A 20,178-nucleotide genomic window follows, 5' to 3' on the forward strand; every position below is an offset into this window, starting at 1 on the left:
CCTCACAAATCTGCTTCACTTTTTTGAAGGAGTTAATAAACATGTGGATAAAGGTGAACTGGTAGATGTAGTATACTTGGATTTTCAGAAGGCGTTTGACAAAGTTCCTCATGAGAGGCTTCTAGGAAAAGTAAAAAGTCATGGGATAGGTGGCGATGTCCTTTCGTGGATTGCAAACTGGCTAAAAGACAGGAAACAGAGAGTAGGATTAAATGGACAATTTTCTCAGTGGAAGGGAGTGGGCAGTGGAGTGCCTCAGGGATCTGTATTGGGACCCTTACTTTTCAATATATTTATAAATGATCTGGAAAGAAATACGACGAGTGAGATAATCAAATTTGCAGATGACACAAAATTGTTCAGAGTAGTTAAATCACAAACAGATTGTGATAAATTGCAGGAAGACCTTGTGAGACTGGAAAATTGGGCATCCAAATGGCAGATGAAATTTAATGTGGATAAGTGCAAGGTGATGCATATAGAGAAAAATAACCCATGCTATAGTTATACAATGTTGGGTTCCATATTAGGTGCTACAACCCAAGAAAGAGATCTAGGCGTCATAGTTGATGGCACATTGAAATCGTCGGTTCAGTTTGCTGCGGCAGTCAAAAAAGCAAACAGATTGTTGGGAATTATTAGGAAGGGAATGGTGAATAAAACAGAAAATATCATAATGCCTCTGTATTGCTCCATGGTGAGACCGCACCTTGAATACTGTGTACAATTCTGGTCGCCGCATCTCAAAAAAGATATAATTGCGATGGAGAAGGTACAGAGAAGGGCTACCAAAATGATAAGGGGAATGGAACAGCTCCCCTATGAGGAAAGACTAAAGAGGTTAGGACTTTTCAGTTTGGAGACGAGACGGCTGAGGGGGGGATATGATAGAGGTGTTTAAAATCATGAGAGGTCTAGAACGGGTAGATGTGAATCGGCTATTTACTCTTTCGGATAATAGAAAGACTAGGGGGCACTCCATGAAGTTAGCATGTGGCATATTTAAAACTAATCGGAGGAAGTTCTTTTTTACTCAACGCACAATTAAACTATGGAATTTGTTGCCAGAGGATGTGGTTAGAGCAGTTAGTATAGCTGTGTTTTAAAAAGGATTGGATACGTTCTTGGAGGAGAAGTCCATTACCTGCTATTAAGTTCACTTAGAGAATAGCCACTGCCATTAGCAATGGTAACATGGAATAGACTTAGTTTTTGGGTACTTGCCAGGTCCTTATGGCCTGGATTGGCCACAGTTGGAGACAGGATGCTGGGCTTGATGGACCCTTGGTCTGACCCAGTATGGCATGTTCTTATGTGGTTGGAGACCAATTGACCATACATGCTCCGGTACTGGAGTCGCTCATTGGCATCGGGTACCTTTTTGCGGAGCAAAGACCATTTAGCGCGAGATAGTGAATCCGCCACACCATTGCAAGCACCTGGAACATGACGCGCTTTTACCATGGTATTAATGCGCAGTCTACTCAGTACCACCTGCTGGAACAGGTCCGCCACCAAAGGACACTTTGCCGACTGCCTGTTTATCACACAAACCAAGGCTTGATTGTCACACCAGAAGACAATATGCTTATCTCGCAACCGCAATCCCCATATTACCAGCACCACCCAAATGGGGAAAAGCTCCAGGAATGTTATATTTGTTGTTATTGTTTCCTGAACCTATGATGTCGGCCATTGCCCGGCAGACCATGCACCTTGACAGTAAGTGCCGAATCCCCAACCTCCTAAAGCAGGGGTCAGGAACCTTTTTGGCTGAGAGAGCCATAAACACCACATATTTTAAAATGTAATTCCATGAGAGCCATACAATATGTTTAAAACTGAATACAAGTAAATGTGTGCATTTTATGTAAGATCACACTTTTAAAGTACAATAAGTCTCTGAAAATATTACACCAGGCCTTAAGACACCAATACATCTCCTATTAGGAAAACGGACCAAGTCAGGCTGCTATAGAGTCCTACACAGAAACTACACGCCAGCAGAAAACCTCACCTGAATCACGTGCTGTCCCTCACCTAACATAGAATAAAGAGACCAAAACGCATAACAAGAAGCATGCAGAAAAAACTGAATTGGAAACTGCAACAAGCCAGAGTCTCTGTATGCAGTGTAACAAAGGAAAAAAGAAACATCACCCATCCTTATAAAACAAATCAAGAAATATAAAATCATCAGCAGTAAAACTGTACTAACAAAAAGAACATATTTCGAAACAGCTGATGAGTGGAATATCCAATAATTAAAAACACATATAAAACATTTCCAGATACCAACAAAATATTTCAAAATAGCAGACACAAAGACCCAGTAATGAAAAATAATAAGGATACAAAAATTTTTTTGCTCTGCATACCTGGGAACGTTTGATATCCAGGTGTCCTGAGATTGTTCTGAATTAGCAGGAGGTGGGGTGGTTTGCTTGGAACTTTCTCCTCTCTCAGTCACATACCAGCGCTCTCTCTCACACTGGCTCTCAATGACACACCTATACACACATGCTCTCAGTACTCACATATACACGTTTTTTCTCACTCACTTATATAGGCTCTTAATTACACATTTACACACATGCTGTCTATCTTTTCACGCTTACACACACACACAGGCTTTCAATCACATACTCACATGCTCCCTCACCTAAATCAGCTCTCAATCACACACAGACACACATGGTCTCTCTCTCTCATTTAAACACAGGCTCTCAATCACATACTCACATGCTCCATCACCTAAACCAGCTCTCAATCACACACAGACACACATGATCTCTCTCTTACTTATACACACAGGCTCTTAATCATACATACACATGATTTCTCTCACACACAAATGATCTCAATCATACACACATACTCTTTCACACAAACTTACACATACAGGTTCCCAATGGTAAACTTACATTCATGCTCTCTCTCTCTCTCTCACAGGCAGGCTCTCAATCACAGACATATTCTCTTTCACATGTACAGGCTCTCAATCATTCACATACATGCAGTCTCTCACTCTCTCTCACACACACACAAACAGGCCCCCCCTCGCGGCCCGGAAGAGGAAGTGAAGAGTATCGGGTGCCTGCGCGGCAAGAAGAGGCCACGCTAGTGCGCTCGGCATCGGCCCGAAGAAAAGAAGACTGCAGCGCGGCTCGGAGGAAAATGAAGAGGTTCAGCCGCGGCCGATGGGACTTCGCCTCCGCGAGGGCTGAAAATGAAGAGGTTAGCGTTGGGAGGAGGCTGCTGCTGCCGCGAGTTCCCGTGGTGGGGGTGGAGGAGAGAGAGAGTGAATGAGTTGCGCGCTCATTCACTCTCTCTCTCCCCCACCCCGGGAACTCGCGGCAGCAGCAGCCTCCTCCCAACGCTAACCTCTTCATTTTCAGCCCTCGCGGAGGCGGAGTCCCATCGGCCGCGGTTGAACCTCTTCATTTTCCTCCGAGCCGCGCTGCAGTCTTCTTTTCTTCGGGCCGATGCCGAGAGCACTAGCGTGGCCTCTTCTCGCCGCGCATTCACCCGATACTCTTCACTTCCTCTTCCGGGCCGCGAGGGGGGGGGGGCGAAGAGAGCACGCCGGTGCCGCTGACTCCAGCTGTCCTGCCGCGTTCAGCCCGGGCTGACAGCATTTTAAGCCCGGGCGGAGGAGGACCGGGGTGCAGCTGGGTCAGCGGGAAAGTGTGGCGACTGTCTGCGAGCCAGATGCAGCCCTCAAAAGAGCCATATCTGGCTCGCGAGCCATGGGTTCCCGACCCCTGTCCTAAAGCATCCGAATAAATATCCAAGTCCCGGCTTGACACCGGGGCTCCTGCCATACTGATATGCCATTGTAATTATTCAGGAAGGAAGCCCATATAGTGAGATCCTCCCGTATGGGTTTTGATATTCTGATGAAATGATGCGGATGGCACACCCCTGCTGTAGCGGTGGCTAGTCTGCGCAGAAAGGCTCTACCCATTGGGATTACCCGGCAAGCGAAGTTAAATGCTCCCAACATTGCCTGTACCTCCCGCAGTGTCAACTTCTTAACCTTTGATGCCTTGTCCAGTAGGTCTCACAGTTTTTGGAGTTTGTCCATTGGAAGCCTGGATAGCATTCTTTTGGAATCAAACTCGATGCCAAGGAAACACATCGTGGTAGTTGGCCCCTCTGTATTTTCCTGTGCCAACAGAACTCCGAAATCTTTTGCCAATTCCTGAAAAGTGCGTAACAGACGAACCACCAACTCTGTTCCTGCCGGACCGATGAAAAGGAAGTCGTCCAAGTAGTGAATTATATTGTCTGAACTGGCCCTTTTCACCGTCACCCAGTATAAGAAGGAATTGAAAGCCTCGAAATAGGCGCAGGACACGGAACACCCCATGGGCATGCACTTATCAAAGTAAAACAGCCCACGGAACTTGAATCCCAACAATGGGAAGCTGGATGTATGCACGGGTAGCAAACGAAATGCCGACTCAATGTCCGTTTTTTCCATTATTTCTGCACCTCCGCAGAAGAGTTATCGCATTGTCGAATGAGGTGTATTGCACAGCGCATTCTTCCTGTGGCAGGTGGTCATTAACTGAGAACCCAGGTGGGATCGATAGGTTCTGAATTAGCCTGTACTATTCTTCGGTACCACTGCCAGGGGAGATAACACCATGTTTTGGAATGGGGGGTGATGCCATTCTGCCCAAAGACAGCTCTATGTTTAATTTGTTTTGTACTATTTCCGGATGTCTCGTCGTCGATGATACATTGTTTATTGTAGAATTTCTGATACATCCTTGATAAGGGATTCGGAATCCCTCCCTAAATCCTTTGGTAATCCTCCCAGCTTCCTCCTTCCTTGGGTACATGTCGAGCCATTCCGACATTCTTTCCAATCTTATAGGCGAGGCGGCTTTTTGTAATTGCCGTGCTTCATTTTCTTGGGGGAGAACTCCCAGTCCCCATCTTCTTTGTACACTTGCTTGTGGGGTGAGGTGCTACGCAAATCAAATAAACATGCTTGAACTTGCAAATCTTTTAACGTGCAGGATGATTTGTTAAATCTCCAGCATGTATTATTCTGAGTGTGTTGTGACTGTCGCTGCCTGACGTCTCCAGTCCGCCCACCTTACCTGTTTTGTGACTTCCTCTTTGGTTGATGGAAGTTTGACTGCTGCGATGTCATCTTGCCGTTCTCCTCTGGTGTCCCTGGACCGGCTAGATGCTGCCTTCTGCCATGTTCTCCTGAAGGATAAGGGCGTGCATGGCATGGCCCCGACTCAAGTAACAGCTGTGGCGCGAACCTCGGGCGTCCCCCTGAGATGACGTCATCCTCACCAGATACTTAAGGTCTTTCGTTTTGCTAGCTATTCGAGTTAGCAAAGGTTAAGGTTACCTAGCTTCCTCCAGGTATCACTGCGGATGGGATTCGCTCTCCGCATAACTTACTATTCTGCCTCCTTGGACTTTACCAGGGGTACCCGCTCCTCGTGGGCCTCGCTCTCTCTCTTGCTTTTCAGGTCGCAATCTGGAACCAGTACTCGCTCCTTGAGGGCCCACGTTCCCAGACCTGCTACCAAATACAACTTCTGCCAGGGAGTCACCGCTGCCTAAAACACCAGTGAGTTACCATCTCTCTCTCAGAGCTTTCCCTGGAACCAGGTACTCGCTCCTTGAGGGCCTACTTCATTCCAGCCTCTGGGCTGCTTCAAGAGACTATTGTGTGAGTGTTACCATCAAGGTTTTGTTCCTGAACTCTGCATAAACTGTCTACTCACTATATTCAGTTTCTCTACAACTCAGCCATCCTGGAATCGCTGTTCCAGTGCCTGAGGGACTACAGCCCAGCCGGGCTCTTTCAGTTCACTACTGCCACCTCTGGTGGTTCACTATACAGTTTAATAAAATATCTAGTGTGTGTCTGTCTCCTAACTCTGAGCCTGACCGGTGGCCCCTCTTGGGATCTTCCCCCGTGGGTGTGGTCATCTGCCACCGGCCCAAGGATCCACCCACAATTATCACAAATAACAGCAGATTGCTAACTCCATGGATTTGGCACAGCTCAATGCCTTGCAGGCCATACCGGGCCTTGCCCTGCGCATTTCGGAGCAGCAAGACGCCTTGGAGAAAAATACTTCAGCGCTTCATCAGCTACACACAGAGGGGCGGATTTTAAGAGCCCTGCTCGCCTAAATCCGCCCAAAACCGGGCGGATTTAGGCGAGCAGGGCCCTGCGCGCCGGGAAGCCTATTTTACATAGGCCTACCGGCGCGCGCAGAGCCCCGGGACTCGCGTAAGTCCCGGGGGTTCTCCGAGGGGGGCGTGTCGGGGGCGGGCCCGAACACGCGGCGTTTTCGGGGCGTGTCGGGAGCGTTCCGGGGGCGGGCCCAGGGGCGTGGCTACGTCCCGGGGCGGCCCGGGGGCGTGGCTGCGCCCTCCGGACCCGCCCCCAGGTCGCGTCCCGGCGCGCAGGAGGCCCGCTGACGCGCGGGGATTTACGCCTCCCTCTGGGAGGCGTAAATCCCCCGACAAAGGTAAGGGGGGGTTTAGACAGGGCCGGGCGGGTGGGTTAGGTAGGGGAGGGGAAGGTGAGGGGAGGGCAAAGGAAAGTTCCCTCCGAGGCCGCTCCGATTTCGGAGCGGCCTTGGAGGGAACGGGGGTAGGCTGCGCGGCTCGGCACGCGCCGGCTATACGGAATTGATAGCCTTGCGCGCGCCGATCCAGGATTTTAGCAGATACGCGCGGCTCCGCGCGTATCTACTAAAATCCAGCGTACTTTTGTTTGCGCCGGTTCGCGCAAACAAAAGTAGGCTAATCGCGCTCCTTTTAAAATCCGCCCCAGAAGGTTCAAGGCACAGCTTCCAGCCACGAAGGTCAGTTACAGGAGGTAACTTTAAAGGCTGCTGTACCACTGGCAGCTCCAATTTGTTTCTCCGGAGAAATCCAGAAGACCCGGGGGATTTTAAACCAGTGCTGCATGCATTTTGCCTTACAGCCATCTTTATTCCCTACGGCTCTCTCCAAGACATTAAAAACAAATGTGACGATAAAAACAAAAGACGATAAAAACAAATGACGATAAAAACAAATGTGAGAAGCTAGCTACCTACTTTTATGAAAAGGTCTCTAATATCATGGCACGCTTTACTGCACATGCTCCACTGGTACCACTTCTACCCAGAAGCACCATGATCTCCTCACCATCACTCACTAATTTTGAAATCACAACCACTTCAGAAATTGAAACCATTCTAAAAAAGATAAAACCTGCATTGCACCCTATAGATATTATGCCTACTAAAACACTCCTTTCCATCCCCACGAGGATTGCCCCTCCCATCTCCAACATCATCAACAAATCTATATCGACTGGTGTTTTTCCTACGCAACTTAAGCATGCAATTATAAAGCCGACTCTCAAAAAACCAGACCTGGATCCATCTGAACCGGCCAATTATCGTCCTGTCTCGAACCTCCCATTCGTGTCAAAAATCATAGAAAAAGTGATAAACAAACAACTCATGGACTATCTAGACGATAACCGATTATTATTTCTGTCACAATACGGTTTTCGTAAGCTCCATAGTACTGAAACGCTGCTAGTATCCCTCTCAGACTCTATTCTAAAAACACTTGATTCTGGTCATTCATACATTCTTGCCCTACTAGATATTTCTTCGGCATTTGACACGGTCAATCATAATATCCTTCTATCCCTCCTCTCTCAAATCGGCATCACTGGCACTGCACTAAATTGGATCCAATCTTTTCTGACAGACAGGACATACAGTGTCAAGTTGGGATCCCAAATATCTAAACCAAGAAATCTGCTACAAGGTGTACCACAAGGCTCCTCGCTATCATCAACACTGTTTAACATTTACTTAGCACCTCTCTGTCGACTCCTAGCAAAACTAAAACTCCACCACTTCATATATGCCGATGACGTACAGATTCTTATCCCTATTAATGACTCCCTCTCTAATGCCCTGAAAACCTGGGAATCAGCACTAACTGAAATAAAAAAGCTTCTCACTGAAAACTTCTTAGCTATAAACACTACCAAAACAGAACTCATCATCATCTCGCCACACAATAATATCCCCTCCAGCACTTCCCACCATCCTACTTCAGTTCTTCCCCTACTACAGCAAGTCCGCAGTCTTGGCGTCATTATTGACAACCATTTCACTTTAAAGAAATTCATCTCAGATACAATAAAAAATGGTTTTTTCAAACTACACACACTAAAAAGAATTAAACCTCTTCTACATCCACAAGATTTCCGGACGGTATTGCAAGCTACCATACTACCAAAAATTGACTACTGTAACGCAATACTCTTAGGTCTCCCTAAAAACTCAATTCAACCTTTACAGATGTTACAGAATGCTGCAGCTCGATTAATCACCAATACCCATCTCCATGATCACATAACACCTGCTCTCATGTTCTTGCATTGGCTCCCAGTAGCTTCTAGAATTACCTTTAAAGTCCTCTCCCTCATACATAAATCGATCTATAACCAAGAGATGCAATGGTTCTCGGAGCAGTTTGTGTTCCATTCCTCTAAGAGACCCATAAGACATATCCATCAAGCTAAATTGGCAGCCCCCCCAACAAAAAACATCAAACACGTGACCACAAGAGACCGTTCTATCTCCATAGCGGGAATCAACTTATGGAACAAGATGCCCTCTGACCTACGCCTGGAGCCCTGCCATAAGAAATTCAAACAAGGACTCAAAACGTGGTTATTTGAACTAGCATTCACACAATGATATCCGTTTAACTGAAATGCCATTCAATTTTCCACCCTCTCCCCATGCCCTGTTTCCCACCCTAACCCCATGCCCTCCTCAATCTCCTTCTTCACCTTACATGCCCACCCTTCCCCTTATGATATTAATTAGCTTTAAAAAACAGAAATATCCTCTGTACAATATAGAAGTTGTACCCACTCTCAGAACCTGTATTGTATTAGTTACTATTTAGTTTTTGTGTTGGTTTGTTAAGGTTTAATAATTACATCAATATTTTAATTACATTTTATACACTATTGGATGGTCCTCAGTCTGTCCAACCTGTTTTCCGTCAAAACTGTTATATCGATTTTAGTATATGTAATACCTATTAATAATGTCAATGTAAAGCCTGTTGCTAAGTTATTGTTAAATGTAAACCGCGGTGATGTATTTCTTCACGTACTGCGGTATATAAAAACCCTTAAATAAATAATAAATAAGACTACCTACATCCTTTCATACCTGAATGGTAGGGCCTTGTCTTGGGCATCTACCTTGTGGGAATGCAAGGACCCCATTTTGCAGGACATAAAAGGATTTATGGACTTATTTAAATCCGTTTTCGATGACCCTGCTCGAACGTCTGTCGCCGGTTCCGCTTTGGTTGAATTTAAGCAAGGCAACAGATCATTGGCTGAATTTGCCATAGAGTTCAAAACTCTTGCGGCAGAACTCTGCTGGGACCCCAAATGTCTCAAGACTCTCTTTCAGAGGCCTGGATACCTGTTTAAAGGACGAGCTGGCTGCTCATGAAACACCTGACTTGCTGGACGAATTAGTAGCCTTGGCCACTCGGATTGAACACCGGCTCTGGGACAAGGTGAAGGAACTCCAGCCTAAGGTGTTACCTGGGTTGAAACAGGCCACTGCTATACCTGCACCTCAGATAGTTCCAGTAATCCCTACTGCTGATAAAGATGAACCGATGCAACTTGGTCATGGACGTTTGACTTCCAAAGAGAGAAGACTTCGGAAGAGGCGCAGCCTTTGCATGTACTGTGGTCAGCCCAGCCACGATGTCTCTACATGCTCCATTCGTCCGGAAAACGGACGGGCCTAAGACCTGAAGGAGGACTGTTCTTAGGCCTCACTATGCCCTCTCCTCCGTTCTCTCTCCCAGTCTCCTTGACCTACGGACCAGTCACGGTTCAGACTCCTGCCCTGGTGCGCTCAGGGGCAGGAGGCAACTTCATTCTCAGACGTCTAGTGGAATACTTGAGGATTCCCCTCATCAAGTTGAAAGATCCACTACTCTTATCCTCCATTCATGGAGAGCCCTTACCGGGCGACGTGACTTGCCAAACCATACCAGTTACTCTCCGCACCGGAGCTCTCCATACGGAATTGCTCTCCTTCTTTGTACTAGAAAAGGCCATGCACCCTATCGTCCTGGGGTTATCCTGGTTGCAAGTGCACCAACCCCAAGTGCACCAACCCCAATTTGACTGGGCATCCTTGTATCTCTCCCGCTGAGGCCCAGAATGTCACGGGAAGTGTCTTAAGGAAATCTCGCCTATCATTTGCATGCCTACGACTCCAGTGATGCCAGGACTTCCGCCCCAATATGCATCCTTCGGGGTTGTATTTTCCAAAGAAGCGGCTGATATTCTTCCTCCACATAGGCCCTATTACTGTGCCATAAGACTGAAGCCCAATGCTGAGCCACCGAAAGGATGGGTGTACCCTCTCTCAGCCATTGAGAATAAAGCAATGTCGGAATACATTGAAGAAAATCTCCAGAAGGGCTTTATCAGACCATCAAAGTCGCCAGCAGGCACAGCCTTTTTCTTTGTGGGGAAGAAGGACTGTATCCTATGTCCATGTATCGATTACCAAGGTCTAAATGAAATCACGATCAAAGACTGTTACCCCTTGCCGTTAATCTCGGAGCTGTTTGACCAGCTGCAAGGGGCCAAGATATTTTCAAAGCTCGACCTGAAGGGGGTCTACAACCTCATTCGCATTTGAAGCGGCGATGAATGGAAAATGGCCTTCAAGACGCGAGACGGCCACTTCGAGTATCTAGTAATGCCGTTCAGGTTGTGCAATGCACCCGCCATTTTCCAAAATATGATGAACGACATCTTGCAGGATCTGCTGTACAAGAACGTTGTGGTCTATCTGGACGACATATTAATCTTCTCCCAGGATTTGGACACCCACATTGCAGATGTCAAGCAAGTACTCCACCATCTTTGCGAACACCGGCTGTATGCCAAACTCTCTAAGTGTGAATTTCACAAAGACTCAGTGTCTTTTCTAGGCTACATAGTGTCAAAAGAAGGCTTCCAAATGGACCCTCACAAACTTGAAAGTATTAAGAATTGGTCCCGTCCTACCAGCCTGAAGACTTTAAGGAGATTTCTGGGGTTCACCAACTATTATCGAAGCTTTATAAAGAACTATTCTTCTTTAACCGTACCCTTGACTGCGATGACTCGCAAGGGTGCCAACGCTTCAAAATGGTCAGCGGAGGCCATTTCCGCATTCGAGAAATTGAAGACTGCCTTCTCCACAGAACTGTGCTTGCGGCATCCAGACCCCAACAAGCCCTTTATCGTTGAAGTTGATGCTTCAGATGTGGGTATAGGGGCTGTGTTGAGCCAAACAGGAAACTCGAAAGCCTTACGTCCCTGTTCCTTCTTCTCACGAAGATTTTCTCCAGCTGAGAAAAACTATGGGATCAGCAATAAAGAGCTCTAGGCAATAAAGCTTGCATTCGAGGAATGGCGGCCTTGGCTCGAAGGCGCTCAACATCAAATAACCGTATTCACGAATCATAAAAATCTAGAATATCTCCGTCACGCACAACGTCTGAATTACAGACAGGCCAGATGGTCCTTATTTTTTAATAGTTTCGATTTTGTGCTGAAATTCCGCCCTGGAGATAGAAACACAAGAGCAGACGCTCTGTCACGCTCTTTTCATTTGGAGGATGTGCCTGATGAGCCACAGCACATAATTGACCCGAAGAAGATCCTCTTGGCATTCACCCAGTCTGTACTCGCTGGTAAAACCATTGTTCCTAAAAGACTCAGGAAGAAAGTGCTCTTTTTGGTGTACGATTCCAAGCTGGCTGGCCATCCTGGCCAACTCCGTACCCTGCTCAAGATACAGAAGCTGTATTGGTGGCCTACCATCAAAAAGGATACCTATTCCTAAGTGGCATCCTGCACCAATTGTGCCAAGAACAAACCCGCTTCTGGACAACCATGGGGTCAGATGCAACCACTGCCAGTTCCGGAATGGCCCTGGTCGCACATCGCTACTGACTTTGTAGTCGATTTACTCACTTCTGGAGGAATGAACACCATCTGGGTGACAGTGGATCGATTTAGTAAGATGGCACACTTCGTGGCGCTCCCTGGCATACCTTCAGCCTTGGAGCTTGCAAGCTCTTCATAACGCACATATTCCGCCTCCACGGACTACCATAAGAACATAAGAAATTGCCATGCTGGGTCTGACCAAGGGTCCATCAAGCCCAGCATTCTGTTTCCAACAGAGGCCAAAACCAGGCCACAAGAACCTGGCAATTACCCAAACACTAAGAAGATCCCATGCTACTGATGCAATTAATAGCAGTGGCTATTCCCTAAGTAAAATTGATTAATAGCCATTAATGGACTTCTCCTCCAAGAACTTATCCAAACCTTTTTTGAACCCAGCTACACTAACCACTAACCACATTGTATCCGATCGTGGGTCCCAATTCACGGCACGATTCTGGAGGGTCTTGTGCAAGTTGTTCGACATCTCTCTAGACTACACCTCAGCCTATCATCTGCAGTCGAATGGCCAGACAAAACAGATGAATCGAACAATGAAGCAGTTTATTCGAGCTTATGTCACGTCCTGACAGAATAACTGGGCCGAATTGCTTCCATGGGCTGAATTCACCATCAACTCTCATCCAGCAACATCTACTGGATTGTCACCTTGTTTTTGGATATTCTCCAACACCGCCACTTCCACTGAAGCTCTCAGTGACGTCCCCAGCAGCTCAATCCACTGCTGATGATATTCATAATCTGTGGGTTCAGACAAAGGACATGCTAATCAAAGTGATTGGCCGTGCTAAGAAGAACTATGTTGCGCACCATTCACAAGCTCCAGTCTTCAAGCCAAGAGACAAGGTCTGGTTGTCAACCAAGCACCTCAGACTTAAACTACCCTCCTCTCGGTTTGCTCCTTGCTACGTGGGATCATTCTCAGTCCTTCAACATATTGGCAAAGTCACCTACCGTCTGAAGCTACCACTTGGTCTCAACATCCATAATGCTTTCCATGTTTCACTCCTGAACCGCTCATACTCAGCGAATTTTCTTCCAAATCTCAGGATCCACCTGTCATCAATGCAGAAGACAACTTAGAGTTCAAAGTCGAAGAGATTCTGGTTGTTTGAAAAAGAGGCAATACTTTTGAATATCTTCTCTCCTGGGAAGGTTTTGGTCCCAAAGAAAACTCTTGGGAGCCTCAGACCAATATCCTGGACAAAGAGATGCTTCGTCAGTTCCACATCGCACATCTTTCCAAACCTAAGCCTGGTACCCGAAGAGATCGCCCTTTGAAGGGGGGTACTGTTGTGACCGTCGCTGCCCAATGTCTCCACTCCTCCCACCTTACCTCTTTTGCGACTCTCTCTTTGGTTGATGGAAGTTTGGTTGCCGCGGCGTCATCTTGCCGTTCTCCTCCGGCGTCCCTGGACCGGCTAGACGTTGCCTTCCGCCATGTTCTCCTGAAGCCTAAGGGTGCGCGCGGCGCGGCCCCAACTCAAGTACCAGCTGTGGCGTGAACCTCAGGGGTATCCCCCTGTGATGATGTCATACTCACTGGATACTTAAGGTCTTTCGTTTTGCTAGCTATTCGAGTTAGCAAAGGTTAAGGTTTACCTAGGTTCCTCCAGATATCGCTGCGGTTGGGATTCGCTCTCCACATACCTTGCTGCTCTGCCTCCTCTGACTTTACCAGGGGTACCTGGGTGCCTCTCTCTCTCTCTTGCTTTTCAGGTCGCAGTCTGGAACCGGTACTCGCTCCTCGAGGGCCCATGTTCCCGGACCTGCTACCGAAAACAACTTCTGCCAGGAAGTCACCGCTGCCTACAACACCAATGAGTTACCATCTCTCTCTTAGAGCTTTCCCTGGAACCAGGTACTCGCTCTTCGAGGGCCTACCTCATTCCAGCCTCTGGGCTGCTTCAAGAGACTATTGTGTGAGTGTTACCATCAAGGTTCTGTTCCTGAACTCTGCATACTCTGCCTACTCACTATATTCAGTTTCTCTACAGCTCAACCATCCTGGGATCGCTGTTCCAGTGCCTGAGGGGCTACAGCCCAGCCAGGCTCTTCCAGCTCACTACTGCCACCTTTGGTGGTTCACTGTACAGTTTAATAAAAGATCTAGTGTGTGTCTGTCTCCTAACTCTGAGCCTGACCGGTGGCCCCTCTCGGGATCTTCCCCGTGGGCGTGGTCATCTGCCACTGGCCCAAGGATCCACCTACAATTATCACAAATAACAACAGAGTGTTGGTCGACCCGACGTATGCTGCTCCCGGGACTGGTGCCCTTGTTACTGCTCTTCCGTCCCCACCCGCGTCGCTTGCCTTGTTTGTCATTTGTTTTAACCACAGATTGACATCACGAGTCCCCCATGACATCAGACCACTCTCTTCCAACTTGTCCCGGAAGCGCTCGTCATAATTCAGCCACGCCCATCCTTCATATGCTCTGTATGCCTCCAGAATTGTGTCCGCATAACTGAGCATCGGTCCACATTATGAGGGGTTGTCTTTCGTAATCATACTCATCATCTTAAGGAATGCCCTAGTCCAATTTAATTTGTTGCGCAGTATATTCTTGCTGTCTTCCGGCTGTGGATCCCTGCCCTTGCTCCTTTTCTTGTCTCCATGAGCCGGAAGATGTCGATGTACTTCCTTTTTCTTATCCTTTTTCGTAGCTTCCTTGGCACGCTTACCCATAGAGGGGATACACTGTTCGATGCCATCAAAGCTATTCCTGTTCCTCCTTGTGCCATCAGTAGCCGGGCAATGCGATTCTCCTCTTAGCTATTGGAATCGGAAGACATGGTACTATTACTGGAACTGGAAGTGTTCCTTCTCTTTCGCTTTCTGTTCCCCTTCCTTTTTGACGCATGCGCAACCACCATATCAGTGGTGGACTGTGCTGCGGAAAAAATTGGCCCCGATAACTCACCCTGCTGTGGCTCCTGCCTTGCTTCTGCCTCAGTGTTGTCTCCCAAACTATCTTCCACCATTGTCATGTCTGCTATCTCGCTCGCGGTCGTTGATCCGGTTAGTTTGTTGGGCTGGTGGCCCTCTCCCGAGGACTGGCTCCCTGCTGCAATGTTGCCGCTTTCTCCGCTGCTTGCCATGTACCCCACTCATCCGCTGCTATTGTCTGCCGGCGGAATCTCCACTCTTCTGTCCTGGGCTTCTTGGCTGTTCCGTATCCCCTGATGCTGCGGCCAATATCCCCAAGGGTATACTGGGTATGGTACCCCTCATTTGTAGGCCGTGTGTGACCATTGCAGAAAAATATTCATCCCGGGACTGTTGTTGCTGCCACCGGTGCTGCCTGGAGGCACCCATGCGCCGCAAGCCCATTGGGGGGGGGGGGGGGGGGGGGGGAATCCGGTAAGTAGGGAAAACCCATGCCTTGTGCCTGTTTCCCCATGCCCTGTTTCGTACCTGTGGGTGGCGGGAATTGCGGTATGCCAGCGTTATCTCCACCCGCTGCTGACTGCCCAGTGGGAGGTGTGTTGCTGTCCCCGATGACTGCATCCTTGTGAGTTACTGCCGTCGTTTGCCACCACTTTTATCTTGTAGGGCCCGCGCCCTCAGTGTGTCGCGACCCTCCTTCTGCCCGGTCGTGCTACCGAACCCCATGCGCTCGGTACTGTCTTGCGGGGTAGCTTTTCTTCGGACTCCTCCCTCTGCTGTCCTACTTCCTTCTCTGTTCTTTGGACCCTGAGTAGTGCCGCCCCTCTGCTGTCCCCCAGATCGGGTTCCCTGTCCCCTTCCCATGATTGGATGGGTAATACTAACTGCGCCACTAGTCCAGGACCTCTTGCTCCCACTTCTGTGGTCACTGCTTTTCCTTTCTCTCCGACTCGCTGGAATAGCTGTCTGTCTATGGGTCCCTGTGGCCTGCTTCTTCTTCCTGTGCAGGGGATGTTTTTCTTTTTTTTTTTTTTTTTTTAATTTTGATGAGGGTTTCCTTCTGTGTTGTTGCGGGGCTTGGGAGCGTCCAAAAGTCGGCTGGAACCACGCAGCCGATGCCCAGGTCTTGACCGGGTTCCTCACATGTTTTCTGCCCGCGGCACGAGCCCGTTTTTCTTTTTCTTTTTAAATTCTTTATTCGTCCTTTTCTCCGGTCGTATGACTCCCTGACCACCGCACTCCGCATGCGATTCACTGCCTCCTGCACTGCAGCCGAGCCTCAAAAGTCGATCCACGAAAAGATGCCAATTGTGGCGTGGCCCTCCCTTAAATTCCGGAGCCGACGTCATCAAGGCCGGCCGCAGCCAGCCCCGATGACCCAAGCCCCCAGGAACCGCCTCTTAGAGGCAGGCCAATGTCGCCAACGTCATCAGGGCGCGCCGGGGCACCAGTTCACCCCGATGACATCAGCCGGCATCGCCCGTGGCTGCCGAAGCTTCCCATCTTCACCCACGGCCCCAGGTAAGCCGTGGGCCCCTTGCATCTGCTTCGGGCCCACCCATTACTTATAAATATTCTGCTGAAGATCTAAGGTGGTTTGCGATAGTTGTGGTGCCAGCTAATGAAAGAGGTGGTGCTAGAGAACATAGATTATATAGATTCAAACAACAATGGATTTTCAAACTAAAAGCTAAGGTACGTATTGGCATGAATAGTAAAACTGAGTGGAATACTTTGATATAAAATCATGCTTTTTCAAAAAACTTGGGAAGAAGAAGACTTTCATAATTAGTTGTGAAATGAGGTTTTAAAAAGAAATTGTATAAATTATTCAATTTTGAAACACATACATATAGCAGTATTTGCTGAAAATCTTATCACACACAAGTTAAGGGCCAATCAAATCTGCAAGAATGTTTGAAATTGAAGATCACGTATACAAAGGAAAATCAATGAGTGATGGTATAAGCAACCATTGAATTGGGTACTATTTAAAATGACAGCCATGGTTCAATATCATGTATAGCTGAAGGGAATATAAGGAGCGAGTTTGGTTTACGTTGATAGAACAATTCTAGTAAGTTTTCTCATATAAAATTTTAATAACATCAGAATGCATTCGAATTTTTAAAGTTTACTTGATATTTTTCAGGAGCATTTAAACTGAGTGGCATTAATAAGATTGCGTGCCCTGATGCAGCTATTGTGAAATGTTGCCAATGTCAGAGAATGTTGGATTGAGCACGGATGCTGGAAACCATCGCGCTAAAAATCACAAAAAGATAAGTGCATTGACTGGATATTGGGTAGAATGTTAAGCTTTTGCTCAAACTCAAAAGAATGAATTTATTTGCTCCATAGATCGATATCAAATGCAAGAGAGAGAATTATTTGTGGAATCAAGCCAAATCGGACTGAGCCAAATTTTGCTCACGGTGTTTTTTTTACAAAAAATTAAAAAGCATAAATATATTCAATCAAATAAAAAGAAGAATATTTCAGTTAAATAGAGGTTTTTGTAAACATGTGACTGTATTTACTGTTTTGGGATTCAGCCATTGGCGTTTTCCTCCAGTGCTGAGGTCTTTTCCTCACAATTAAAAAAAATTCTCTTTCTTATGTTCATTTAATATGTCAAGAGATATAAAGCTGTTTGAACAGCTCTGATGTAACAACACTGCCTATTCTTGTATGAAACCCAATAGCTACTGTACAGCTCTATTATTAGAGCTGTTGCCAGCACAACTATGTGATGGGCAAGTGAAGGCCCATACAGTCCATATTGAAAGATTGCTATTAAGGGGACAGACTAAAGGCCACAGCAGCAGGAAAGGGACCGGAGAGTGCTGCATGAAGGCAGGAGCCCAAGGAGATGACACAGCAGCAATGAGGTAGGAGCCCCAGGAGATGAGACACCAACATGGCGGCAGCAGCAGGAAGAAATGAGTTGAAACACCAGCAGGAGCATGACTAGAGACTTCATCAAGGAGGCAGGACTATGGGCAGAGCATAGAGGAAGGCATAACAAGTTGGCAGCAGGATAACATAGGCAGACATTAGATCATCCCCATCAGCAAGCTAGCACCGGAACTCAGTTGTCAGGATGTTCCCAGCAGGGTTCTTCCATTTCGCTGGCAGAGGAACTCTGTAGTCAGGATGGGCCCAGCAGGCATCTTCTATCTAGCTGGCACAGGAACTCTGTACAGAGGACCAGCCAGGCTTGTTTTGACAAGTCTTCTTAACATTAGTTTCTTTTCACTACTGTGGCCTCATGGCCCTTTTCCTCTGCATGGCTTTTTGTGAGGGTGGTGCCATCTGTTTGGAGAGCCTACCCCGGGCCCACCTTGATAGCTGGGGACTGCTGTGTGGAGTGGATTCCTAGGAAGCTGTGAATGGCACAGATGAAGGCTCCATTTAGCAATGAATAATTTGTGTCACTGCATTTGTCGTGTTACTTATGGCTGTTGCCACAGTGGTTAGCCCCTGTATAAGGGCTGCTGTCTGATCCCACAGGGTCTGGGTGTGGCTGATCTGAGCTCTCCTCAAGCATACCAGTTCTGTCCGTTTGTAGTAGAGATGGAGGCCATGCCTCCTTTCCATGCAGTTGAGCTTCTTGTGCATTTTCTGCTCCATTGCTGCTCATGCTATGGTCGGTGGTGTTTGTTGTCTGGCACTCCAAAGCCTGCATGTCTGGGCTGTTGGGATGATCTTGCTGGATGTCTGCAGGCAACATGGTGTGCTGGAGGTAGGTGGGGACATTTGGTCTTCCTCCCATGGCAGGGTTGAGACCTCTATGAAGCCAGACAGATTAAGCTCATGTTGAGTGGCAGCAGTGATCCTAGGTTTGCCAGCATCTGGAGTTATTCTTATGGCGGCTGTTGCTGCTACTCCTCCTCTTCACAGCTCCACTGGTTTTCAGCATCCATTTGAAAGAATGCAGTGAAAGGTGGGGCTGTGCTGCTGGTCCCTGGGACTGTACTGTTACTGCCTGGGGCTTCATGGCTGGGACCAGCAGGTTCCTGGGCGAGAGCTGTGGAAACAAAGAAGACATAAGTATGACTGCTAAGAAATACACATGTAATGTTTGGCATAAAATGTGCACTTTACATCAATCAATGTACATGAGTATCTTCTGCCAAAATATGTGGGCATCTGTAACAGACTTTAAATTTACAGGTGATATGAACTTACTGGCTCTGGCTCGAGTAATTTCCAGAGTCTCATCCATCCCCTTGAAGATGTCCAGGCCCAGCCTTTGAATCAGGTGCTCCTCTATGGGAGTCAGAACTATCGGGCAAGGGGCTCCTCCTCCATTCTAGGGCAGATACTTATTCTGGCTCACCACCATGCTTTTCAGTTGTGCCTTTATATTGCGGTAGTGGTGAGCCACCTGCTCTCCGGTCTTCATTATTCCATGGCGCCACGCTATGGCTATGGCCTGGGCACCATATCTGGCCCTTGTCTGCCCTGGATGCCTTCGTAACACAGTTCCCAAACTGCATGCTTTAATTCTCGAGGATCCTGGCAATGAGCGTCTCGTTGACTTTGACACTGAAATTTTATGCACGATGACGAGTCTGCCCTGCTGCCTGGCTGCCAGATGTTTGGGTTACCATTTCCGCTTGTGGAGAGATGTCACTTTCCTCACTGTTGCTCCCATTCCCTGCCCCCTCCCTTCCTCCTCCCCCTCCCTTCCTCCCCCCCCACCCTCTCTGTCTAGCTCTTCTCTGCTGTCCTCCTCCAGCCACACTCGCCTGCCTATCCCCTTCCCCCTCCTGCCTCCTCCTATCCCTTCCCGCCACCTCCCTATCTTTACTCCTGTCCCTACTCCTACTTCTCCTCCTACTACTCCTTCCCTTCTCCTCCCTTCTCCTCTCCTCCTTCTCTCCTCATACTTATCCTGTCTCCCCATGCCTTCCATGCTCCATCCTCTCCAGTACTCTGCACTCCTACCACCACTCCTCCTTACCACTCCTCCTCACCAACATTCTTCCACCACCACACAGACAAACTGACAAACTTGACAAACAAAAACTTCAATACACAAATAAAGATGAGACAAAGGTAAAGGAAGGCAAAATGATTACCATCATGGTTAAAAGGTGAGGTGAAAGAGGCTATTTTAGCCAAAAAAAATCCTTCAAAAATTGGAAGAAGGATCCATCTGAAGAAAATAGGATAAAACATAAGCATTGTCAAGGTAAGTGTAAAAC

The 20,178-nt window shown here is 47.6% G+C and overlaps 1 protein-coding gene across 1 annotated transcript in view; it reads left to right on the plus strand.

Annotated features, from left to right (window-relative positions):
• The window catches only part of LOC115092772 (disintegrin and metalloproteinase domain-containing protein 9-like), a 239,901-nt gene extending 221,004 nt beyond the window's left edge, over positions 1–18,897 (plus strand). The window contains exon 6 of the mRNA XM_029604074.1: positions 17,118–18,897. Within this exon, the coding sequence (XP_029459934.1) occupies positions 17,118–17,132 (15 nt within the window). The 3' untranslated portion in view covers positions 17,133–18,897. The remainder of the gene's footprint in view (positions 1–17,117) is intronic.
• Positions 18,898–20,178: the final 1,281 nt, after the last annotated feature.

This window comes from Rhinatrema bivittatum, chromosome 5 (genome assembly GCF_901001135.1).
Source record: "Rhinatrema bivittatum chromosome 5, aRhiBiv1.1, whole genome shotgun sequence".
Classification (NCBI taxonomy): domain Eukaryota; kingdom Metazoa; phylum Chordata; class Amphibia; order Gymnophiona; family Rhinatrematidae; genus Rhinatrema; species Rhinatrema bivittatum.